Here is a 24863-nt window from a genome sequence, read left to right on the forward strand (position 1 = left end):
TCCCAACCACCGTCGTCAAGAGGCCATCACGATACCTCTCCTCATTTTCTGGAGATGGACATCAGGAGCATTGTAACCCTATTTTTAATAGAATGAATTAGAGACGAAACCCATGTATTGTGCAGCAGTCTGCAGTGGGATCGGAGACACTTGCCCGTCAAGCACACTGACTTCCTCCCTGGCATGCCGGCTCCGTCTTACATTGCTACGGCGGTGTCATACGGATGGCTGCCTCATGGCACAGCAATTATTCGTCATTTCTTTGGGCCAGGTGGACTCGCACCGCGGGTCTTCCACCTCTCCGGCAGCCGCGTGCCCATCTGCAGCTCCCACGACTTGCGGTCAAACCTCCCGGCCTTCAGGGCCTCGTCGTCCCCGGCATGCTTAAACGTCATTCCATGTTCATGCACAGGATCCTGGCCGTCCGTAAATCTTATCTCACACGACACCGCCTCGTAGGCGCTTGTCTCGTACCGGGCGAGCTTGAGCTCGTCCCCGGCCGACTGGACAGGGTAGGCATAGCCCGTCACTTCCTGGCCGGGCTCGCCGTCCACGAGCGCGCGGTACTGGCCCCAGCTCGCGAGTGCGTAGCCGGTAAGCTTTGCTGGCCGCAGTGCTGGTTGTTGCTTGAGGCCGAGGATGTGGCTCAAGATCTTGGGTTGGGCCAGGGTGCCGTAGAAGAAGCAGTAGGTTGGTTTGTATTGCTGTCCAACAACAAGTTGTCTTTCTATACGGGGCTTCAGATAGTCCGCCGACACTGAGAGGCTGTCAAAACATGCAGCATGCGTCTCGGTGGCCGATTTGCTGCTGTACATGATGGGTCTTCGCGGGGGAGGAAGTGGAGGGGCCGTAGGTGGCGGTGCTTTGCGGCCATCGGAGCTCATTCTGGACGTCTTGTCTGGTGGGATCAACGGCGAACTCAGTGGTAGCAAAAAGGGATTAACAAGTCACAATGTGACTTCATTGCCCAGGTTCAAAGCCATGTCTAATGGAAATGCTGGCGATCTATTCATGGCCTGAAGTTGGGGCTTATGTAAGACTGGCGACTGCAGCCAACACGCCTCGACTTATTTTCGCAATAGACATGTTGGTGCCTAGGAATTAAGAATGGACAACTAGCCAGAAGGTCTGTGTTATTTACCCAAGTTTAAATGACCTGTCTGTGCGAATCCTGGCCGGTCATAAATGACCTCGAGGGGGTGCTTGTGGAACTAATTAGCAACCGGTGACTATACCTAATGTCAGGGATCAAAACTGGGAGCTCGTGCAATGGGGCCTTTGGGGCCTGGTAATTTCTATCGGTGTTGTTTGAGCTGGTATTATCAAAGTGGATTTGAGGAAGTACTTACGCTCCTGGCCTTAGATCCTGTTATTCAAACAAAGTCCAGCAGAACCTGTTCGACAAGAACTGCTACTTCATATTTTTACGTATGTTTTTGGCATTATTTGTAGAAGGATATTGTGGAATTAATTAAAGCTACTATCTAAATTTACTTCAAACTCTTTCCCGCTAATTAATGATTCTCCCCAGAAATCTAGAACAAAAAGTACACAGTAACAAAACATCTCTATCTCTCTCCCCTCACAATAGACCGAACCAAAACACCCGCCCTATCAAGACACTGCCGGTACGCCTCGACCTTGCCCACGTCGCCCACGATCGAGATGGCGACGCTGCCCTCCTTGATCGAGTAGCTCATCCACAGCGCGTCCTCGTCCCACAGGCAGATGGCCGCGTCCTCGACCTCGGCCTCGTTGCGCACCTGCAGGACCTTGCCCGGGAACGCCCGCCAGAACACCGGGTCCGTGAAGACGGCCGGCTTCTCCGCGCCCTCGGGCACCATCCCCAGCAGCGTGTCCCACATGCGCAGGAACGCCCGGCCCTCGCTCGCCCGCCGTATCTGCTGCTCCCACTCGCCGGCGGCCCTGCAGAGCAGCTCCTTGGCCCTGTCGTGATTACTGCCGCTTCCCCCCTGTGCCACCTGCAGCGCGGCCTCGCAGAACTCGACGACCGAGTCCGTCACCACCTGCACCAGCTCCGGCCGCCCGCGGTGGAAGTGCTGCGTCGACACCGGCTCCCAGCTGCCCGGGTTGTGCCCGAAGTGCATCCTGTTGGCGAGCTGGATCGCGAGGTCCATGCACGCCTTGGCCGAGACGCCCGTCCCCAGCGCCGCGCTCGTGCCCAGGGACCGGATCGTGTGCAGCGCGTACCTCTTCTTGGACGTCTGCGTGGCGTACGCCGTGCGCAGCTCGGCAATGTGCGCCTCGATCTCGGGCGTCGTCTGCAGCGTGAACTGGGCGACCGGCAGCGGGTCGCTGCTGCCGCTGCGGGTGGTGGTATTTGCGGCTGTCGTGTCGTGCGACTGGATCGCGTCGTGAATCCGCTCCGTCATCCGGATGATGGTCAGGCCGTCCACCATGGAGTGCTCCGACAGCTGCGCCGAGCGGCCGTTGGCCGAGATGAGGAACTGCGTGCTCTTGTCGTGCCACCTGTTCAACCCGCTGCCGACGTAGCACTGGCGCACCCGCTCCTCGTTCGTCTCGGGCCGGCCGTCGTCGAGGCAGACGAGGAAGGCCGCGGCCTCGATAGCTTGGAGGTATGCCTTGTTGGACGGGCCAAGGGCGAGCAGCGCGGCCCGGTTCGTGGCCCAGGGGTCCCGGAAGTCGGTCGTCAGCATCCCAGCCCACGAGTCGTCGTCGAGGTCACCGCGGCCCAGGATGGCCTGGAAGGCGTCCCTGAGGCTCTCGTACGAGGCTTCTTCTCCGTTGTGCCGCAGCGGGACCGTGAATACGTGTCCCCGCCGGAGCACGGCGCAATAATCGTTTCCAGGATGCCGCTGCATCTTGTCGCAGCCAGGGTGCGGCTCGCGGACGGTGTTGAACATCCAGTCCCACGAGTACTTGCAAAGAGGCTGGTTGCCCAGCCAGTCCGCATCTATTTTCCTCTCTGCAACCTCCCTGGCGAACTGAAACGCCACCGTCGAGACCAGTGCCGCCCTCTCTGCTTGGGTGTGTGGCTTGGGGCTGTCGTGGTGCGTGTTGAGGAAATTGCCCCACGGCGCAATAGGATGTCTGCGAGAAAGGTACAAGCCCTTAAGGTGCATTTCTGCCAGCCAGCTGTCTAGATTAGGGTCCTTGGCCCTCTGGACGAGTTGGTCGTACATTTGCAGTCCGAGGCTGCCTGGCGCCGTGAAATCGTCCACCGCTTTCCTGAGACCTTTGAGCTCCTCAGGGGTCTTAGCAAAATGGGAGACATTCTCCTCGAGGTACGCCAGAATCTCGTTCAAGTCCGGCAGCGGATACTTGGGCAGCGTCTTGGCCGCCTTGCAACATTCAAGGCCATGGAAGGGGGCCTTGGTCTTGTCAAGAGGGGCAGTGCCGTTCTCAGCCTGCGCGACATCGACTGTCGCTGATCGAACCTCGTCACTGATTATCTTGGACCTACTTGCGACCAAAGACGCAAGTGCCCTGACGCTCGGCGCGCTAGAGATATTGGATGTCTGCACGGTGGCCTGGAAGGCTCGGAGCAGCCAGTTCTTCAGCTCGATGGACACCAGGGAGTCGAGGCCGATTGTAGCCAGTGGCTGGTTGACAGGCACGTCTTCGATGGACTGATCAAGGAACACGGCGCACTTGGCGACAATTGTCTCCGTGATGATGGCCTCCGCCTCCTGGATCGTTTGAGCGTTCCGCAAGGCCGCCTCCACATCGACGGCCTTTCCGGACGAGCCTTCGCCCGCGCTTTCTTGGCCCGTCCGTGCCGGGTAGGGAAGCTGGCTGAACAAGGGGTTGGTCAAGCAGACATGTTCGTCCGCCTCCACCATGCTCGCCCTCGAGAGACCCATTATGGACTGACTGCACTGGTCTAGGTGTGACTGAGGGCTCATGGCGTACTCGATGCTCCGGAACACATCGTCAAACGAAACCATAATGACGTCCAGCCTGTTTGTGCTCGAGCTCTTCTTGACAGAGTCAGACCCGGCCACAGCTCCCAGGTTGATGCTTATGTAGTGCGTATTGTTACTGTTCTTTCCGCTGCCGTGTGCGCGGGCAAAGGCATCTTGGAACTCGTTACCAGCGGCGTAGTTGGCCTGGCTACCGTTTCCGATATGATTAGCCACAGACGAGAGGGTGAGGAAGAAGTCAAGCTGGGGTGAAGCAAATGCCTTGTCCAGGTTGATAGTTCCAAACACCTTGGGACCTAGGGCCGTTGCGAAACCACTGCGGCTCATGGAAGTAAATGGACGGTCTTGGAGGACCATTGCAGCGTGGACAACACCCTTGACTGGTGGCAAGTTCTGCTGTCTACAGAAGTCGGCACAGCGTCTAACGTCAGACTCCTTGATAACGTCACACTTGACAACATGGACAACGCATCCGCTGCCACATTGGTTTTGCAGTGCCATGTGGTCCTCGTTGCTTATACTGCGCCTAGAAAGCAACACGACGTGTCCAGCTCGGTGTGATGACATGAATGTCGCCAGACGCTTTCCCATGTCGCCCAAACCGCCTGCGATAACGTACGTGCCATCTCTGGCCAGTTCGAGGGCCGGGGCTGCCGCTGCGACAGTGGTCACGGCTGCGTCCTCGGGAGACTCGAGAACGATCTTGCCCGTGTGCTTGCGAGATGCTATCAGGCGGAAGGCGTCCTCGATACGACCAATGGGCATGGAATTGATGGGCGTGGGCGGGCGCAGCACGCCCTCCTCGAACAACTTGACAAGAGACGCGAGGGTCTCATAAACAACCTGGGGCTGCTCGGCGCCAAGCGTAACCAGATCTACAGAGGCGAAGGTGACGCTCTTGTCAAAGTTGCTCATCCTGATGTGGTTGCCCTTGTAGATGTCCGTCTTTCCGATCTCGACAAAGGTACCGAGCTTAGCCAGGCAGTCAAAGGCTTCGCTAAGCATCTCTCCAGACAGGGAGTTCAGCACACAGTCGACACCGCGGCCCTTTGTGTGCCGTAGGATGCCTTCTTTGAAGGAGACGGCCCTCGAGGAGAAGACGTGGCTCTCGGGGATGCCGTACGTGTCCATGACCAACTGCTTCTTAGCTTGGGATCCAACCGTGACAAAGATCTCGCTGGCGCCAGCGTACTTTGCGAGCTGGATGGCTGCTTGACCTACGCCGCCCGTGGCCGCAGGGATAAGGATTGACTGTCCCTTTTTGAAGTGAGCAGCCTCGAATAGAGAGTAATAAGCTGTGGCGTAGACGACAGGGATTGTTGCCCCGGCATTGAATGGCATGTCCGGAGGGAGGACGTGGGCGAGATGGCCGCTGATGCGAGGCTTGCTGGCAAACGGCGAGGCGCCGAAGCCGAGGACCCGGTCGCCTTTCTTGTACCTACCCTTCATGTCCTCTCCAACGCCGGTAACGACACCAGCTACCTCGCCCACCATGTTGACGCCGGCACGCATCTGACCGAGAGCAACGAAAACGTCCTTGAAGTTAACACCGTGTGCTCGCGCCGAGATCTCTATCTCCCACGGCTTAAGCTGGATCTTGCTGCTGCTTGAAGCGTCATCGACGAATCGCATACTTCCCAGCAGACCTGGCGTGCCAACTTCCAGCTTGAGCGGCCGGCCGGGCTGGTGGTAGGGCACGCCTGACTCCAGAGGCAAAGCATTGGGCGTCGACGTCGCCGTAGAGCGTCTGTCGGCCCAGGCCTGGAATTTGGAATCAGTCTGCAAGCGAGGGATGAGAAGCTCGCCGTTGCTGTATCTCAGCTCGCGCTCGTAACTGTCCTCCTCGCCAGACATCGACGCCTGCGCTGCCTCTAAGAGACGGCTGCAGAGGTCTCTGACAACTGTGAGGTCGTCAAGTGTGGTCGCCTCGTCGACGTCGATGGTGACGAATCTGGACGCACCTCCGTTTTCGCGGCGCAGTACCCTGGCCGTACCTTGGATCATGGATCTCTTCGCGCTGATAGCTGCATCGTCCCTGGTCTCCTGGAGCGAGACCCACAGCACGTGGCTACCGGACGTGAGGATGTTCCTGAGAGCATCAAATATCTCAGGCCTCTCGTTCAGCAGCAGTCCATGCTCTGAAACGTCTAGCACCATGACTGGATCGGTACTGTTCCGTTGTAACTTATCGGCATCTGTGATCAAATCTAGGCAGGCCCATCCGCGGTAGCCTCTCAATTTTGAGGCTTCCAGGAGCGACGCCGTCAGCCTCTGAATTGACGGCGAGTCCTTGAAGCCTTGGATAATTCCCACGCCAGCAAGTGGCGAGGACGATGATGGTGATGGAGATAGGAGCGCCTGCTCGAAAGCTGGGGACTCAGTGGTCACAGACGAGACCATAAGGGAGGAAATACCACTTTCCTGGCTTTGGGTATTCTGAGCACAGATGTCTAGGCCAGTGAAGCCATGCTGGCGAAGCAGATCGTCCCACCCATTCGTGGTTAGGAGAGGGCAGTGGCCGAGGCGCTCGTCTTCAAAGGCCCACCAACCAGAGAGAGTTCCAAAGACTATGTTGATCGCGACGCTTAATTTGGTAAGCTCAACGACGATGAGCTTCCCACCGGGTCGAAGCAGCTGCCGTGCGTGGGTAATGGTGGCATTCATATCTTTGGTAGCGTGGAGGACGTTGACAGCTAGTACGACGTCGTATGACCCGGCCGCGTAGCCCTGGGTCGACGGGTCCTTTTCAATGTCGAGCACGCCAAAGTCAATGTAGCCCAGCCACTCGGCGAACTTGCTCTTGGCATGATCAAAGAAGCCGCCCGAGATATCGGTGTAGGCATAGCGATCCAGCCAGATCTCGCCGTCCTGTCCTTTCAGGGTCTGGAGCAGGGGCATAGTTGCGCCTCCCGTGCCGGCGCCGATCTCGAGGATCTTCATGTGTGGCTTCTTAAAGGCCAGCAGTCGCACGTACTCGGCCATCTGTTGGTAACTAGACGAGGAGATGCCGTTGGCGTATAGCGAGTCGAGCAGGTCACCCTCCCGCATCAGGGTGAGCGGGTCGCACTTGCCGAGGAGGATATCTGCGAGCTTGCGACCGACGCGGGCGGCCATCTTGCCTTCAAAACCGAAGGCCGTGGCATTCTCAGCGGCTGCCACAACGCGGGCCTCGTCCTCAAAGCTAAGGTCGGATGTGAGATCTTGAAACGCGGGGGAAATGCTGTATGCCTGCATCCAGTTGAAGAGCTTCTGCAGGTGGGGAGCCGCCACCACGGGAGGTGTAACAGTGCCAGGCGTGCTGGTGGTAAGATCTAACTTGGAAAGGGCGTGGCGGATGAAAATGGACGCCGCCTGTTCGATGTTGGAGTAGTAGTCGTTGAAGCCCTCGTCAAAGCCCTGCTGTGTTGGTGAATGCTCTCGATGTGTCTGCTGGTTTTGTGCAACCATGTACATGAACTTCTCGTTGCTCAAGAAGTCCACGTCCACATCCCAGGTCATGCGCCGAGGCTGCTTCCCTTGATTGCTCGTCTCGTCCGCCAAAGGCGCATGTGATCCCAGCCCGAAGGATCTCAAGACGTACTGGGCCTTGATCAGAAGAGACAAGTCCCCAGAGGTGATGTCTTTCTGGAAGACATAGGCGTCAGTAGTGCAAGAGCGCATGTCGGTCAGGGACCGATTCAGAGTCGCGGCAACGTATAGCTCGGTTGTGGGCTCCGAGAGGCTGCTGCTCATGTCGGCCCGGATGTCCATGTCAGCCACCGAGCCGACTACAACGGGTGCGTTACCGTTGTGTAGCTTGAACAGGTGAGCTCCAATATGGCTGATGGCGTCTAGAGTCGAGGGATGGACAAGATGCGGCTGTGGGCTGTGACCTGACATGAGATTAGGAAGGTTGGGCACTGTCAACTTGGTCCAAGCCATGGTCTGGCTGGTACCAATGTGCAGGTCACCCAGCAGTGCAAAGCTGGGCCCGTAGAGGTTGCCGGTATCCTTGAGGTTCTGGTAAAATGTGTTCCCATCTACCATTGCCTCTGCAGAGGTGCAATCCTTCTGGATCCCTCGGAAGGCGACCTGATGCGCCGAGTCCTGAAGGTCGTGCTCAGAGACGGTCTCGACGTTGTTATCATCTTGGGTGTCATCAAGGCCGACCAACCCACTGCAGCTTTCCTCCCAGGCGCCGTCACTGTACATAAGGATGCGGAATGACTCCCATCGGCCACCGCCAGCCTTGCATGGGCTGATTGTTAACTGCAGCTCAATACTAGCATTTTCCTGATCCACTGGAAGCGAAATTGCTTTGGCAAAGTTAACATCACTGACCCTGAATCTCTGGATTGTGTTGGTAGTGCCAGGGACAGCAGCTTTGCTCTTGCGCATCTGAGACAACTGCTTCATGGCTTCGATGACCATGCACACGCATCCCGCGGCCGGGAAGATGATAGATCCATCGATGACATGGTCTCTGAGCCACGGCAAGCTGTTCGCGTTGAGATGGTGGCGCCATCGCGGCTCCTGCTCGCTGCCTGCGGGATCCAACAGCCCGCACAGGTCATGCCAGGCAAATTGGCGGAGGCGGTGCGACGAGCTGACGCGGGACTCACGCCAGTAGGGAAGCGAGTCCTCGGCGAAGGGGTAGGCTTTGAGGTCGGGTATAGCCTGAGGCATGTGATCCCCATGCCCAGACAGCATGGACGACAGCTTCTTTCTGTTGATGGGGACGCCCAGCTCGACAAGGTGGCCGAGGAAGGTGAGTGACGACTGGCGCGCATCTGTCTTGCGTACAAGTGGGCAGAGATACGAGAACTTGAAGTCGGGGGACATAAGGGTCTGCTTTGTTGGTCCTGCAAGAGTGGGTGCAGGCCCGATCTCGACCAAGACGAAGGCATCATCACCACCCGTATCAGCCCGCTTCAGCTCGTCGCGGACGTGGCGTAGGCCCTTGACAAATTGCACAGGCGAGACCAGGTTGTCCACCCAGTACTGCGCACCAAAACCATCATTCTTGCGCTCACCCGTCACGGTGGAGAAGAACGACACGCCCTCGCGAACGGGGCTGCTCTGCATGTGTGTTGTCGAGGACAGGTACGCCGCCGTGGCCTTGTGCATGCGGTGGGAGTGGTATGCCTGGTCAACACGCAGCTTGCGTGCGAAGATGGACTGCGCATCAAGTACGGCCTTGAGCTCGTCGATGGCGCACTCGTCACCCGAGATGGTCGTGCTCTCTGGGCTGTTGATGCAAGCCACACAGATGCGACCAGTCTTGGTCTGAGCAACGTATGGGCGCACCGCATCTTCACCCAGTCCGACTGCCAGCATGGAGCCTGGCGTCGTCTGGTCTTTCTTGGCTTGGGCCGCACAGAAACCTCGGTAGTATGAACTGGGAATCTTGTCATTAGCGGTACTGCGTGTCGCGTACAGGATGAACGGGTAGACTTACACCTGGACCGCAGCCTCATGGCTCAGGGCCCCGGCTGCGTAGGCTGCGCCCACTTCGCCGGAGCTGTGGCCTACAACGGTTGTGAGTGTGACGCCGAGGCTTCTCAAGAGATCAACAAGGGCGATCTGCAGGCAAGTCGTGACGGGCTGCGCGATCTTGGCGTCTCCAAGCTTGGAGTACTTGTCATCGGAGCACAGCTGCTCGCACAGGGACCAGCCTTGCGCAGACGCCCCTAGACCGTGAAGGATGGCCTCGGACTTGAGAATGGACTCCTCGAACGGGGCCAGGGACATCAGCTCGCGGCCCATACCAGCCCACTGTGAGCCCTGCCCGGTGAAGACAAAGGCCAGGTGCGGCGCGCTCGAGGACTTGGACGGCCGGACGCTGGCGAGCGATGAGCTGAGCTGCTCGACATCTGAAGCGATGATGCCAGCTCGCCAGGGAAGGAGGGTTCTGCGCGCCGAGAGGGTATATGCAAGGTCATCCAACAACGTCTTTTGTGCTTGGCTGTCGGACCCGCCGCTGCTGGCGTGGGAGGAGACCCATTGCCGTATGTTGTTTGCTGAGGCTTTGAGGGTCTTCTCCGAGTTTGCGCTCAGGAGGAAGAGTTGGGGATGTGGCACGTCCACCCCATTCGCGGTGGTTCCATTGACAGTCCCGTTGATTTTGATCCCATTAGACAGCGCCGCTGCGTGGCCATTGCGAGCCCTATTGTTTCGGAGCCCCAACGACGCAAGAGCACGGCCAGAAGCGGCACATGTGCTCAAGTCCTCGATGATGACGTGACAATTCGTGCCACCGTATCCAAAGCTGTTTAGAGACACTCGGCGAGGTCCCTGTGGCAGGGGCGTGGCTTCCCGGGCAATCTGGTGAAACGACGGGCACTTTGTCAGCATACCTGCCTTGCCTTTGCATTTTACTTGCCTCTGCCTTGCCGAAGGTGGAAGAGTCGAAATAAATGGTGAGATCAAGGGGGGTCACTCACTTTGATGTTCCTTTCGTCCAGCTTCAATGACGGCTTCGGGTCAATTAAATTCAACTGTGGTGGGATTACTCCCGTCTTGAGCACCAGAATCGACTTGATTAGACCTGCAATACCCGCCGACGCCTCAAGGTGTCCGATGTTGGACTTTACTGATCCCACGTAGAGGTCCTGCTCTCGATTTCTCTCCTTGCAGAATACCGAGTAGATGGAGCCGATTTCCTCTTTGTCGCCAATTTTGGTGCCCTGGAAAACGCAGTGAGTAACTCATTTGTCAAGTCACTCACTCCGAGGAGTGTGTCTCAATGTGGTCATTGGGGATCTGCTCATTCTACGTACCGTGCCATGAGCCTCAACGTATGGGGTATGGCTCGGGTCCAGACCGGCCTTTGCATACACTTCCTGCATGAGGACCCTCTGGGCCTCACCGCTCGGAGACATGATGCTGCCCTCCGTACGGCCATCCTGGTTGATACCAGAGCCGACGATGACGCCGTGAACGGGATCGCCGTCAGCAAGGGCCTTGTCCAGGAGCTTGAGGACGACGGTGGCAACGCCTTCACCGCGGGCGTAGCCGTGGCCACGAGTGTCGAAAGCGTAACAGTGGCCATCGGGGTTGACCATTCTGTGGTGTGGGTGAATGTTGTTAGATAATTGAGACGTAATATAAGATGTGATGGTGATGCGTGATGTAAGGAAGTGAAGAGAATCGAATGACAGGACTGTACCAGTGGAAGGGACGTCTTACCCGATAGAACTCATATTGACAGACTGAGCAGGATCTATCAAAAGTTGTGATCCACCAACAATGGCCATGTCGGATTCGCCAAGACGCAGGCTCTGGCATGCCTGGTGAAGGCAGACCAAACTGCCAGACTAAAGGATTTGATGACAGCCGGTCAGCAGAGTGTTCAATAGAAGTCTTGTGTCCATTATTTGATAACTTACACAACCAGTGTCAAGGGTCAATGAAGCTCCCGTCAAGTCGAATACATAAGAGATCCTATTTGACAGCATGGCCATACCAGTACCAGCAACATGCGATCCACTGACCTCAGCGAGGTCCTTGTAACCCATCCGCTGGTAGTCGTAGGCGAACGCACTGATGAATACGGAGGTATTGCTGCCACGTACGTCCTCGAGAGGCAGGCCTGCATTTTCCAGCGCCTCGTAGGTGGTCTGCAACAAGATGCGTTGTTGTGGGTCCATGGCATGTGCCTCCTGCGGTGGTACCTGAAAGAAACGGGCGTCGAACTTGGATATGTCGTCCTTCAGAAAGTAGCCGTGCTTGGCCGCCAGGGACTCAGCGGCTCCCTGCTGGGCGTGGTAGAAGGCATCACGGTTCCAACGATCGGCCGGAATAGGCCCCCAGCTAGAGACGCCATTTAAAAGGAGTTCCTCAAGTTCTTCTGGGCAGCTGGCGCCGGGAAAGCGACAGCTCATGCCAATAATGGCAACAGGAGATGGAGCAGTCATGTTGTGATCTATGAAATAACTGCCTCAGGTGACGAATTGGGAAAATATTAACAAAGATTCGGACAGGAGATCTCGCATGAACTTCGGAGGATTGCCACAATGCAATCGATGCGATCAAAGTCCAGCAGAAATAGCGAGTGTTGAAACTGGAGCTCGATGACCGTGTAACAGGGCTTCCCAGTGAGCCAGTAAATATCCTACTTCTTATATTACGGACATGCCGACATTCTACAGAGTACATATCTAGGTAGCCCTCAAGGATACCATTGGAGGAGCGGGACATGTATGTTGCAGATCTTGCGAGAACTGGCGCATCCCTTTCCACGACAGAATCATGTGAAAAACAGTGTGATTTGGGGGTTCCGTGGTGAGTGGGGGTTTCCGTGACATATCGTCACAGTTTCAACGATGGTTTGCGACAACATGTTCCATGTGATAGATTGTACAAATTCTTGAAGATCCGTCGGAAGCAACATCTTTCAGCCACCAGATAGCAAGACATTAGGTACGTTCTGAAGCAACGCCAACAGCAGCGATTGAGACAAATTAACAATAGCAAATATTCTTGGAAAATCAAAATAAGCTGCTGGGCCGTAAAAGAAGATCACGATGGTTACTCGGACGGTACACTGGCATCTCATGGCAAGTTGAGATCATCAGGGTCGCAGTACATATATCCGCGGATTACGGCATCATCCGCTGTATCCACGTTGAGATTGAAAATAGGGAGCGGTCCTTGGCGCACGTTGAAACACTGATCGCGACATTTGAAAATCAATATGAGCAAGGCAAGACATTTCAGCCCTTGGCTCCTTGGTATGCTTGGCTTCTACTCAGACAGTGTCGGAGTCTGAAGTCAGTCTCTTTTCATCTGTATATAGCCAGGGTACAACTCTTCACTACCTGATTTACCGGTCTCTATTTCGAAAATTTATAACTCTAAATAATAAAAAACCATCGCTAGAATTCATATTCAATGTTGAGCAACTTTATGTATATTTATGATATCAGACACCCAGTAGTTTCTGCATAAATATAGCCGAAACTCAAGGGTCTTGGCGGTGTCAACAGCCCTACACGGATACTATTGCTCTCAGCCTGCTTGCCCAAGTGAATGTCTATTGTGTCGAATGGAATGAATGTGTCCAGAAGGTCCGTGCATGGAACGCACCGTCTATTATACATGGATGTAAAATAGCACAATCAATAGCCAGACGAGAGTCACTGATAGATCGACAGAGCTGTGTCAGTGCCCTTCCCTTCTCGGCAACAGTTTCCCAAAATTCATCACAACCCTTCGTCAGGGAGCGGTGAGGTCCTGCCAAAACGCCCGTCCACAATTCCAGCCCCTCATAGGCATGCCACTGTGCTCAACAAACAAATCCGGCCCTCCCTACCTGATTTTCCAGTCCCGATTTTTTGTGTGAAGCACGGCAAGCCGAGAGTACTTATCTTCCTCACGGGAGCTATCTACGCCCTTTTGCTCTTACTTGAGCAGATAATTATCCAACTGTTATGAAATGTAAACTTCCCGGATATTAGTTCACTACCTTTCTCAGTTGAACCCCCCCCCCCCCCTTTTCCTCCTCGAGCAAAAAAATCCAACTGCTACATCAGCCATGCCCTTTTTCAGCCGCTTTTTCCTTGGTGCAGACGAGCATGTCTGTATGCCAACGGTGCCCACAGACGAAATATACCCTGTGCATTTTTACGACGACACCCAAGTCTTTCGCAAGTCGCAAGGAGTTTGGCTCATACGTTTCGACGACGTGTTGGACCCAGAGATAGTGCATGGCAGCCTCGAGCGGCTGTGTACCCTCCCAGGATGGCGCAAGTGTGGTGGAAGGGTCAGAATAAATGTAAACCCGCCTCTCGTCGTCTTCATTTTGCTCTCTGAGCACCGGCTGTGGCACTAACGTGTGTGATCCTCACCACCAGAAGAAAACTGGCAGACTGGAAATACACGTCCCCGAAAGGTTCACTGCCGAGAGGCCAGCAGTGAAGCTCACTCGCCTCTCGCACACTGACATAAGCATCAACGATCACCCGCTGGCGTCAAGACTGCCCAGAGAAACGTCCACTCCATCTGTGCAGGCCAGTCCAGAGGAGTTCCTGGATCTCTCCGTCACCCCCGAGACTCCCCTGACCCTTGAGGACTTTCTCAACTCTGACATCCCCCAGTTCAACATGCACATAATCTCTTTCAAAGATGCAACAATCGTGTCGCTGACATGGCCACACCTCCTCGGGGACATCATGAGCGTGGCCAGCGTCTCCGAGGCGTGGAGCCTCGTCATGGCGGGCCGCGAGTCTGAGGTCCCTGCCTTTCTCTCAGCCACGAACGAGGACATCCTCGAGACCGCCGGTCAGCACCCAGACTTTCAGGACAAGCACATACTGGAGAACAACCGGCTCGCCGGGGTGTGGTTCTTCATCTGGCTGGCCCGGTACGTCCTCGACATGATCCGCTGGCCCACCATGGAGCTCCGCACCATCTTCCTGCCGCCCAAGACGGTGAAGAAGCTCAAGGCCAGGGCGACGATGGCGATCAAGGCAGGGCTGCCCGAGGCAATACCCTCCAACACCGAGCAGGCCACGCCCTTCGTCAGCTCGGCGGACGTCGTCTACGCCTGGCTGGTGTGCATGGTCGGCCAGGCGACCTTCGCCCTCACGTCCCGGCGCTCGATCATGATCGGCTTCCCCGTCGACATCCGCGACCGCGCCCCGTCCATCTTCCCCAGGGCCCAGGCCGAGAAGGGCGTCTGGGTCCAGAACGCATCGCCGCCGCTCCTCGCCCTCGTCACCGCGCAGGACGTCCACGCCGACCACGCCGTGGCCCGGGTCGCCCAGTCCATCCGCCACGCCATCAACACCCAGGGCACCGAGGACCAGGTGCACGCCCTGTACCGCCTGTCGAGGGCGGCCTACGAGAAGCAGGGGCTGCCGCCCATCTTCGGGGTCACGAACCAGTTCCCCATAGGCAATACCAACTGGACCAAGGCGTACCTGCACGACAAGCTCGACTTCAGCCCCGCTGTTGTCGAGAGCGTTGGCGCTGACGCCGCTGGGGGTAAGCGGGCATCTCCGGCTCGCAGGGGCAGGCCTGCGTACTTCCACGGCAATGAGCTGAAGCCCCGGGACAAGAGGGAGAACCCTCTCTCCCGAAACATAATATATACGATAGGCACTCCCGAGGGTGGCTACTGGGCTATGGGCAAATTTCACCCGGTTGTGTGGAAAAGGATCAGGGAGTCATTGTCTGAACTTGCGTGAATATCAATATGAATTAGCTGTTTCGCTCAGAGAGGCGTCATGATAACATTACTTCTGTCTGTTGTTCTCTATGCCCTTTGCGAGATGAAAGGTTATTATGCAAAATCGTAGAATGGGGAACGAACATTGAAAAATGGTCTCGGAGGCCGCCTGAACGTCCAAACCCCCTTTCCAAAGAATAACAACCGAATAGGTTCAGGCGATGAGATTCAGATTATACGTACCAATTCGGATGTGTTCCATCTGTGATATGTGTCATGCCACAACAACATTCAGCCAAGCCAACCAATGGCAATTTACCTGTCTGGTCACCCCTGGAAGCCGTTTGCCCCCAGACCTAAGAGAATCACAGGGCCAGAATTGGCTGCTCGAGGAGGGATCAACTCAGAATAATTTTGTTGTAGACTTACGCCTACAGTGGGCCCCCTCACTCTTAAATTTTCCAGTCTAGTATTGACCATTTGGGCTGGTCAATCCGAGCGGTGGTGTATGCATAGGATGGACAGCCCAAGCAACATACGGCACCTACCCAACGTACCCACGTCATTGGGATCATAAACAGAGATGAGTACGTCACCATCTAGTCGAACCTCGAGCATGCCGGCTAAGCTGGTACGTACGCCCGCCCTGCCTACCATCGGCAGCTTCACGCCTCCCTGTGGAGTGCTCATCATAACACAACACCCTTGTTGCCGAAACAGCAAGACTGCCCGCCGCATTGTACACGCTCCCTTCTATGCCCAACATAGCTCTTGCCGGGGCTTTCTGGCCATGACCAGATATCAACGCTCTTTCCCATTGCTGCGATTGGGAACTGTGAGGGATAGTGGCTTCGCTTGCCTTCCAACCTGTCTTTGAGAGGAAGGAGCTTGCCTCGGTAAGCCGGAGCAAAACATCCTTCCCGAGTCACCCCCCAGTCATGACATGAGACGCTGACGAGTGCCTTCCCAGATGATCAATTGGCATCTGTCAGGCTCCACGGAGAAAGCGGTTGGCAACCTCATGTGGAATTTGTGGTGGGTGACACTGCTATGGCACGGCCTGGCAGTTCGCCTTGGGGCCGCATCTATGAGACAACATCTACCCAGGCAGTTTGTCAACCCAGGGATTAGAGTGAGCACACAGCCCTCCCTCGACGACAAGACGGGGCACTGCAGTGCTGGTCAGCCCGCGGCGGGCCCCACTTCCAATCTATTTGGTCACGATTCCGCCTTCGTCGTTGCGTTGAAGCATACCAGACCTTCGACATGACTAGCAGCACAAAGCTGGCGTCATGCTTCCATCGCCAGCACCTCTTTCTAAGCCAGCCTCTCTCTAAGCCAGCATCTCTGTGAGCCGCTACCTCTCTCTGCCACCATCACTCAGCCAGCATCTCTCTGTCAGCATCTCGACCAGAATCTCTCTGACAGCATCTCTCGGGTGTCTCTCTGGGCCTCTCTCTGCGCCAGCATCTCTCGGACAGCGTCTCTCTATGAGCGTCTCTCTTAAACACCATCTCTTTCAGCCAATATGGTTTTCTGCCAGCAAACATCTCTGTCAGCACGGCCCTTCTCCAAAACAGTTCTCTGCCAGCTATTGCTCTGCCAACACCGCCCGTTGCTAGTCATTGTTCTCAGCCAGCGGGGCTCTCTGCCAAACACCCACCTACCAGAGCTGTTGGGATTGGAGGCTTGGCGCAAGGCGCAAGGCGCAGAATGTTGCGCGATGGGGATGTGCTATGGTTTGCCTCAGGGGCTCGCTGCAGGGTGGAAGTTTAAGATCGTGCGTGGCCATCCGGTATTGCGAGGCAGTGGTCAGGAGGAATCCAGGCACCGCTTCTAACTTCTTGTAGTGGAAGGGATTGGGGGACATTATAGGAACGGGAAAAACAATTGATGTGTGTGAGATGAAACATCTCGCATTGTTACAAGGCATGTAAGGTGAAGGTGGCCAGTGGGGATGGGCCCCATTTCCGGTCTAGGCGCAGTGAGGGCCAGGAGGTTTTGGAGAGGTAGCAGACTGGAACCCGGCTTTTGAGTACCTTGGTTATGAGAAATCACAATTCAGCTTCAAAATCACTTGCCTTCCTAGTAGAACTATGCTGTTCCCGGTCACCTAGCCAGCTTATCTCCTCGAACAGGCATACCTCGCCGGCTTCGCGTGAGCACTTGAGTGATATCACAGCCAGTCTGGCGGTACTTTGATGTATCTCCCGCGATGAAAAAATGTAAGTATGGCAATTATTTTCAATGTTGTTTCCCCCAACTGCCGGTTGAGATCTTGTTCTCTCGCTCTTTACCCAGTACTCAGCATGGACTTGTTCCTACTCAATCCCCATCATTCGAAACATCCCGTAGGTCACGAGGGCTACAGCTCCTCCAGTGATGGCGGCCCCTATGGCATCGTAGAATCTCGTTGGGACGTAATTGGGATCTCTCTCCCGACGCTTCCTGTCCTCCAATTTCTCCCTGAAATACCTGTCCCATTCCTTCTCTCTTGCCATTTGTTCTTCCCACATACGCATGCAAGTCCGGCAGCCACAGAGCATACTTAACCACTCACCACGGCGTTTGCGCCGACAGTGCCCTGGACAGCAATATCGGTGCTAGTACCTGTTAATCAGCTGCTACGGATCCTGAGGTAATACATTCTGGAACAATCCAAAACATGACAGACGGGGGACCGTGAGAGGGCAAGAAGGGTGCTTACGCAATGGTTCGGAGGCTCCTGGCCGTGGCAGCAGTCTCTTCGATATCTTGAGCCACTGTAGCCATGGCAACATCGATGCGGGCTGTTTTCGGCCATCTGAATGGGTGGTGGGCTTGTCATTTTCAGCACGTCTGGTCGGGATTAAGGTTGTGCCGCGAGTCGTTCCCTGAACGTTTCAAGATTTGAAGGTGCCCTATGGTGTTTATCAGAGGTCACTGTTGGGATCTGAAGAAGGTGGATTTGCGCAGTTCTTGGAGACATTTAGCACACTCGGGACCCCATTAAAGATGTTAGTGATAAGATGGTTGTCATGACGGCTGTGACGGCGCTGCGGGACATGACTGCTGGTGTGACTACAGTGCGTACCTAGGTAGGTCACAGGTTGGGTGCGTGCGCTCCTAGTTTCCGGCTAAAAAAGAGACCTACCTAGGTATTTGGCCTGCAATGATCGGAAATTGTTGAAATAGATGTTGCTGTCACATCTGTACTGAGACATACAGAATCCATCGAGCATATTGACTGTGGTTTTCATACTGCATCAATATGCTTCAGGAGTCGGCTGTGACCTAATGATTTAGCCAAGGGGCTGGCCCGGCCCTTGCGTTGATATCGAGCTCATCACTGTGGACTACGAGACGGGCAAGCCGGCCGCAAATTCCTATGGTCTGGTGTGGAAGAATCTGGATAGGTACTAGAGAGTTAATGGGGAAAGAAGATTTCCGTTGAGGAGGTATGCGTATTGTTCCGGATCAGTTGTTTGGAGGGGGAGGGGTGTGTGTGTTCCGGCTTGGTGACAAGATCTCCTCGGAAGCATGAGGCAGGCAGTGCTTGGTGAGTTGATCCTTTCAAATGTACGCAATGTACTGCACTTGACATACCGCTGACGGTAGGTTCAAGATTCGCACTAATGCAAATCCGTGGCTAATGTTCTCATGCTGTATCATTCACTTGAAGGCACCACCCCTGATCGGTTCGCCCTTCTGTCTGTTCAGATCCTTTGGTTGATCTTCAGGTCTTTTCCATCTTTCTCGCCTTACTCATCGGGGCAGCGGTGTGGCTTCCGGACCTGTCCCATATCTTGACTGAGGCACATGCCACCCCTGGCAGGTCGTTGTTGTTTGGAAGCCCGCTGTGGACCGTGGCCTAACACTTGGCCTCATGGGCCAACATCACCTATTCATTCTTGATATATTTTTGGAATAAGTCAGTTGGATCAGCTGACAGTAACTCTATTTGCAGAATCGAGATTTTTGGGTTCAGTTGTGGTTTTATTGATTCCGTAAAAACCAATTACCCACCCAGTAGCCTTCTCTTCATGCATAACGTTACTCAATCACAGACGGATATCTTTTGTTCAAGGTAGGCTAGCTGTTTCCGAACATACACCTCTAGGACAAAAGAAGATATCAGATAGTTGGGAAACTTTCAGCTGCAGGATGTTTGGGCTGAATTACGCACCATCATCTTCAGAGGTTGCTTAGCATTTCGTATGTGGGCCACTTTAAAAGAAGTTTGGAAATATATTTCTGTCCGCCTGGTCGAGAGGAGAGTGAATCCTGCATATCATTTCAGGTATGAGATAGCAAATGCTACATATACCGCTTCAGGACGAGTGGAGGAGGAATCCCTCCCTTTGTCAAAAGTCATCCGCACACAAGTTATGTGGGCGACTATTATAGTTGGCCGTGAGACCCTTTGGTGGACGGACAAAACACGACACTTCAGCCTATTCGCAGGCGATATTGGTAGAGTCAAAAAGACGACCGCATTGATTGCTCGAACGTCAACCACGAATCTGTCAATAGAAGAGAAGTACAAGATAGGAAATCCGGCGTCTGCCTCGCACAACGTGTGCATTACTGTCCCCCCAAAACGGGAACCAAGGGCTGAAAATCAATGTACCAAAACAAAACCAGGTGGCCCACACGAGTCGAACCAGCCAGGTATACCAATCCGTCAAACGCCGTCGCAAGCTGTCCGCTAAGAAGAGATACGACAAAGCACAAGGCTTGATCAGCGACCATTGCCTCCCCTCCCTAATCCCGGCCCAACCCATCCATCGCCCCCCACCACTATTTCCTCAAGAGAAGCTGACAAATTTCGGGTCCCTCGGCCGTCCGTCCGGTCCGATACCGTTGTCCTTGAACCGGTTCTCCATATAGACCTTCCTGGCCTGGTCGAACTTCATCCTCCGCTTCTTCATGATCTTGAGGATCTCCTGCTTCGCCGCATCATCCAGTCCCGCCCTGCCGTCGCCATCCGCCACGTTTCCGGTGAGGTCGAATGTAGTTGAAGACAGGCCGGCCTCGATGTCGCCGGTGAAAGAGCCCGGCAGCCGATCGTAGAGGTACCCGCCGCCAGGGAGGCGGATCTCGGAGACGAGGTGCGACCACCGGTCCCGCGTGAGGTACAGGACGGTTATGGAGACGAGGAAGAGGAACACAGTGGAGTAGAGGATGTAGGCCATGGTTGCGGAGATGGTTCTGCGATGCCCTTCGGGTATACGGAATCGCTTGGTTGCGTTCAGAATATGCGGGAAGTTGGGCTCGGTCGGCTTCCCGGGTGAAGATCGGATCGATCGGGTGATGGGGGCGACCGGTCGATGTTACGAGTTGGTTGATTGAAATGAGAACAAAAGAGAGGTGATTAGAATTGCTGTAAGCTAGAGACGCTGTGCCACGGGTTTCATTTCCATGTCGGGAGAGCGAGGTCTCCAAATGCGCATGATGAGGACGCGAAGGCGCAGGAACGAAGGACGAGATGGTTGGTTACAAAGTCTCAGTCGCAAAGTTCCAGCGGCCCGAGGCTGACGCAACCCACCAACCTGTCGCGTATCAGGCGCGGCCGCTAAATTGGACTTTTGGCAATCCCCTCGGCGCCAAGCAACCTGGCAGGGGGGGGGAGGCCGGGTTGGCACCCAAAGGGGGGAGGGAGGGTGGTTGTCAAAAGTGGTCTGTCCCAAGTGGTAACCCTGGGGAAACTTACGTAAGCGGCTCCCACAGAAAGAATCTCCCCCTAGCAAAATATCACCAGCACGGCCAACGCAGTGTCGACGACAACGAGATCAGCCACCCGCCCTTTGACGCCCATTCCCCTTACGACCTCATCGATTTTCTCAACACATCACCGTCAACATGTCTCTTCCTAACGTCTCCGCCGATCTCGTCTGGGAGATCACCCGTACGTGTCACCGAGCCAGTCTTGCAGAGAGAAATACCCAGGCAGGAGCACCATTCGAGCGCGGCGCCTAACATTGTGTCATAATAGGCAACAACAACTCCTACCTGGTCAAGCGCAACACAGGAGGTGGTGTCCAGTTCTCCCGCGACCCTCTCAACCTGGCCAACAAGAACTCCCGCAAGGTACGAACCGCCTGATGGGAATTGGTGATCCCAACGGTGCCCCGGGGGGTACTGGGCAAAACTCACCTGTCGATGGAGGCTGATCAATTGGTCCACAGCACGCCGGATACGTCAACGAGAAGGCCGTCGGTATCTCTGCCCAGGGTGACAAGGGCGTCCACGTCGTCTCCAAGACCAAGGCCTCCAGCCAGCCCGCAAAGAACGCCCACAAGCGGACCTTCGGCTCCCACAACCGCAAGTACGTCTACGAACCTGGAGGCCCAAAGGGCTTTCTCCCCAGACTTAGCACCGGAAACCACCAAGCTAACACAATCCCCCCCTACACAGGACCTTCAAGAACATTGCCTCTTCCACCGCCAAGTCCGGATACCGCCCCGACCTCCGTGAGGCTGCCATTGCCCGTGCCTCCGCCATCCGCCGATCCCAGCGTCCCGTGAAGCCCGAGCCCGAGAGGAAGCTGCGTGGCAACGCCGCCAAGAAGGCTGCTCAGGAGTAAATTCCTTTCGAGTAGTACTGGGAAAGACATACTGGACTGTTGATTGTCAACGAGCCCGAACAACGTTTTGACGGGACCATGGCATCGCATCTGAAATGGGGACTACTTGGGGGATCTCGAAAGAGCCCAGGTGGTATGGTCCGGCGGGATATGCGGCATATTGAATGATATCATTACAAGGAGTCAATGGTTGAATGGTCAATGCGAATGAATGTGGAATCCACACGGTCTGGTCTCCTGGACCGATGCGGTCTGGCAGGCTGCGAAGCTGGTATGGCTGGAGCACTGCTCCTCGGAAAAGGGCTCCGTGCTCCGTATTGAAATAAAGTGACAAGACAAAGGCCTGACTGTGCGCGGTACACAGCACGCTGCCGGCTGTGATGTGCTTATCGTCCCGAAGAGCGCCCGAGACTCTCATGTGCTTCACAGGCCTGCATGTTCCAGCCCCCAGCATGAGCCAGCTGACCCGCAGGGAAATGCCGCACATGGTTTGACCACTGACATGCCTCATGTTATGAAATGCCTCGCGGTTGGCGCCGTTGCAATCAAATTGCGCAACATAGACATAATAAATGGCAATTGTCAGAAGTGCAAGAGATACCGAATATGCCCGAAGTTCAACACGGTAGCCGAGCCTGAGCCTCGGGACGGCTCCCATTAGGTAACCGTACCTTGGAACACTAGACAAATTACCACATTCTGAGCTTGGTATTGAAATGTGACTTCATTCAGCACATGTGTATGTACGTACACCTTCACATGGCATGGACGGAGGGGTCGGAGAGTCATGCAAAGCCCCATTCCGAAGCTGGGACCCAACCCGCCTGAGCCCAGAAACATCGTGAAGATAGCTACCAGACAAGGGCTGCCAATAACGTACTCTGCGGGCTTTCTTTCGGTGTCCGGATAGACTTGAATTATGGAGTGGGAGCTCTGTTGAAACTCTGCCCAGCTGGTCCTGTGCACCATGTCCCGTTTCCGCAGGTTGAGACTCGACCGTGTCAGCGAGACGGGGACTGCTTTTCTTTCCATTCTTAGCACCTGCAGCCCTTGCGTACCCCGCCATCTTACCCCAAAGCCCACCCCGAATCTGGAGCTCTCCCCCCTGACACGACCTCCTTCGCCGAGCACTGCCTGCACCGGGAAACAGAGCCAAGGTGCAACAGGCGCGGGAGCTGCCATCATAACCTCAGCGACCCCTCTCTGTTCATCCCCCCTCAACAATCCTCTCTCTCGCTCCTCTCTCGTGATACCTTGAATACTTTTCACTCCCACATCCGACAGACACCCACCAAGAACTTTTGTTGCAAGCCAACATCAACAGCCACAAGCCTTGTCACTGGTCAACGCCTCTAATCAGCGATACCCCACCAGAGCTCTTTTCGCCGTGAAATCGGACCCCTCACTCCAACCTACCACCCTCACAAGCTCAACTAGGTCAAGATGGTCAAGGCCGGTACGCCACCACACAAATCACAAACAACGCGGGACTCGAGTCTGTTTGGGCTGACATGTATCATCGGAAATAGTTGTCGCTGGTGCCTCTGGCGGTATTGGACAGGTTCGTAGGCGGCCGAGAGAAGAATCTGATCTCTTTGACAGGAGCTTCCGCTGACCGCCACCTCTTCCGCTAGCCTCTGTCCCTGCTCCTGAAGCTCTCCCCCCTCGTGGACGAGCTCGCCCTCTACGATGTCGTCAACACACCCGGCGTTGCCGCTGACCTCTCCCACATCTCCTCCAACGCTGTACGTTCTCCTCCAACAAACCCCTCATATCACAAGGCATCTTTACTGAGCTGTCACATAACAGAAAGTTGGTGGCTTCGTGCCCGCTGGTGGCCCTCGGGACCCCGATACCAGCCAGGCAAAGGCGGCCCTGAAGGATGCCGACATCATTGTCATCCCTGCTGGCATTCCTCGTACGTGCTGCAAACACCAGTCCTTGTGATTTCGAGGCCCGAGAAGCTTACAGCTGGCAACAGGCAAGCCTGGCATGAGCCGTGACGATCTCTTCAACATCAACGCTGGCATCGTCAAGGGCCTCATCGAGATCGCCGCTGAGGTCGCCCCCAAGGCGTTCATCCTCGTCATTTCTAACCCAGTCAACTCCACCGTGCCCATCTCCGCTGAGGTGCTGAAGGCCAAGGGTGTCTTCAACCCTCAGCGCCTGTTTGGTGTTACCACCCTTGACATTGTGCGTGCCGAGACATTTGTCGCCGAGATCGCCGGCAAGTCCAACCCGCAGGAGCTCACTGTTCCTGTCGTTGGCGGTCACTCGGGAGAGACCATTCTGCCCCTTTTCAGCCAGGTCACTCCCAGCGTCACTATTCCCGACGACAAGTACGACGCCCTCGTCAACCGGGTCCAATTCGGTGGTGATGAGGTCGTCAAGGCCAAGGATGGTGCTGGTTCGGCCACTCTCTCCATGGCCTATGCTGGCTATCGGTAGGTTGAAATATCGCGTAACGGAGGGAATTGTTCTGACAACCAGTAAGATTCGCCGAGAAGCTGCTCAAGGCCGTGAAGGGTGCCAAGGGTCTCATTGAGCCATCCTACGTCTACCTCCCAGGCGTCCCTGGTGGTAAGGAGATCGCTCAGCAGACTGGCACCGACTTCTTCTCCGTGCCCATCGAGCTTGGCGTGAGTACTTGCGAACCCCGTGGAATAATGACACGCTGGCTGACCCCATCCTAGCCCAACGGAGCCGAGAAGGCCATCAACCCCTTGGGTAACATCACCGAGAAGGAGAAGCAACTCCTGGCCAAGGCCATCGAGGGCCTGAAGGGCAACATCGACAAGGGCGTCGCCTTCGCCAACGCTTCGCCTCAAAAGTGATTTCCCCTTTCACCTCTGATTCTCCGCCGTCTTTTTTGGACCTTCTTCATTTTCTTCCATCTTTTGACAACGCAATCAAACCACCGCGGCCAGCCCATGCGACTAGGCAGAGTGAATCTTGCGAGATTTGGCGAATGAAATCAGTCAAGAGTTAGTTGCTGATCTGTTGTCCCTTCTCTTAGGTTGTGAGTGTGTTGGCAAAGAGGTCGAAAAAAATGCTTCTGGGTAGTCAGGCCGGTACGGCTTGACATGTGTGGATCGGATAAACGAGCTCAGCGGCCTTCGCGCTGACGTGGACATTGGAGCCAATTTCTTCGAATCTTCTCCATGTGAATGAGGAAAAGGGTATAGACGGGCCCGATCATAATAAATGCCGTCAAACACACCACATTTTCCGTTTCACGCAGTGT

The 24863-nt window shown here is 55.4% G+C and overlaps 6 protein-coding genes across 6 annotated transcripts; 3 read left to right on the plus strand and 3 right to left on the minus strand.

Annotated features, from left to right (window-relative positions):
• Positions 1 to 254: 254 nt before the first annotated feature.
• Positions 255 to 11800, minus strand: INS49_005947 (uncharacterized protein; the record flags this gene model as incomplete). The annotated part of the gene is made up of 7 exons (XM_043166722.1): positions 255 to 885; positions 1594 to 9282; positions 9343 to 10208; positions 10328 to 10570; positions 10664 to 10949; positions 11073 to 11200; positions 11273 to 11800. 7 exons carry the CDS (start codon positions 11798 to 11800, stop codon positions 255 to 257), a joined length of 10371 nt encoding a protein of 3456 aa, XP_043027866.1.
• A 2187-nt stretch (positions 11801 to 13987) lies between these two features.
• INS49_005948 (uncharacterized protein) lies at positions 13988 to 15073 on the plus strand (the record flags this gene model as incomplete). Its single annotated transcript, XM_043166723.1, has 1 exon — positions 13988 to 15073. The coding sequence occupies one exon, from the start codon at positions 13988 to 13990 to the stop codon at positions 15071 to 15073; it is 1086 nt and encodes a 361-aa protein (XP_043027867.1).
• A 2302-nt stretch (positions 15074 to 17375) lies between these two features.
• Positions 17376 to 17826, minus strand: INS49_005949 (uncharacterized protein; the record flags this gene model as incomplete). Its single annotated transcript, XM_043166724.1, has 3 exons — positions 17376 to 17540; positions 17615 to 17657; positions 17762 to 17826. The coding sequence occupies 3 exons, from the start codon at positions 17824 to 17826 to the stop codon at positions 17376 to 17378; spliced, it is 273 nt and encodes a 90-aa protein (XP_043027868.1).
• A 2015-nt stretch (positions 17827 to 19841) lies between these two features.
• Positions 19842 to 20228, minus strand: INS49_005950 (uncharacterized protein; the record flags this gene model as incomplete). Its single annotated transcript, XM_043166725.1, has 1 exon — positions 19842 to 20228. The coding sequence occupies one exon, from the start codon at positions 20226 to 20228 to the stop codon at positions 19842 to 19844; it is 387 nt and encodes a 128-aa protein (XP_043027869.1).
• Positions 20229 to 20895: 667 nt separating this feature from the next.
• On the plus strand, positions 20896 to 21619 carry INS49_005951 (uncharacterized protein; the record flags this gene model as incomplete). The annotated part of the gene is made up of 4 exons (XM_043166726.1): positions 20896 to 20941; positions 21029 to 21123; positions 21222 to 21361; positions 21451 to 21619. 4 exons carry the CDS (start codon positions 20896 to 20898, stop codon positions 21617 to 21619), a joined length of 450 nt encoding a protein of 149 aa, XP_043027870.1.
• A 1443-nt stretch (positions 21620 to 23062) lies between these two features.
• On the plus strand, positions 23063 to 24453 carry INS49_005952 (uncharacterized protein; the record flags this gene model as incomplete). Its single annotated transcript, XM_043166727.1, has 7 exons — positions 23063 to 23075; positions 23149 to 23180; positions 23254 to 23364; positions 23429 to 23537; positions 23601 to 24063; positions 24114 to 24258; positions 24313 to 24453. 7 exons carry the CDS (start codon positions 23063 to 23065, stop codon positions 24451 to 24453), a joined length of 1014 nt encoding a protein of 337 aa, XP_043027871.1.
• Positions 24454 to 24863: the final 410 nt, after the last annotated feature.

Source organism: Diaporthe citri (genome assembly GCF_014595645.1).
Source record: "Diaporthe citri strain NFHF-8-4 chromosome Unknown scaffold_2, whole genome shotgun sequence".
NCBI classification, from domain to species: domain Eukaryota; kingdom Fungi; phylum Ascomycota; class Sordariomycetes; order Diaporthales; family Diaporthaceae; genus Diaporthe; species Diaporthe citri.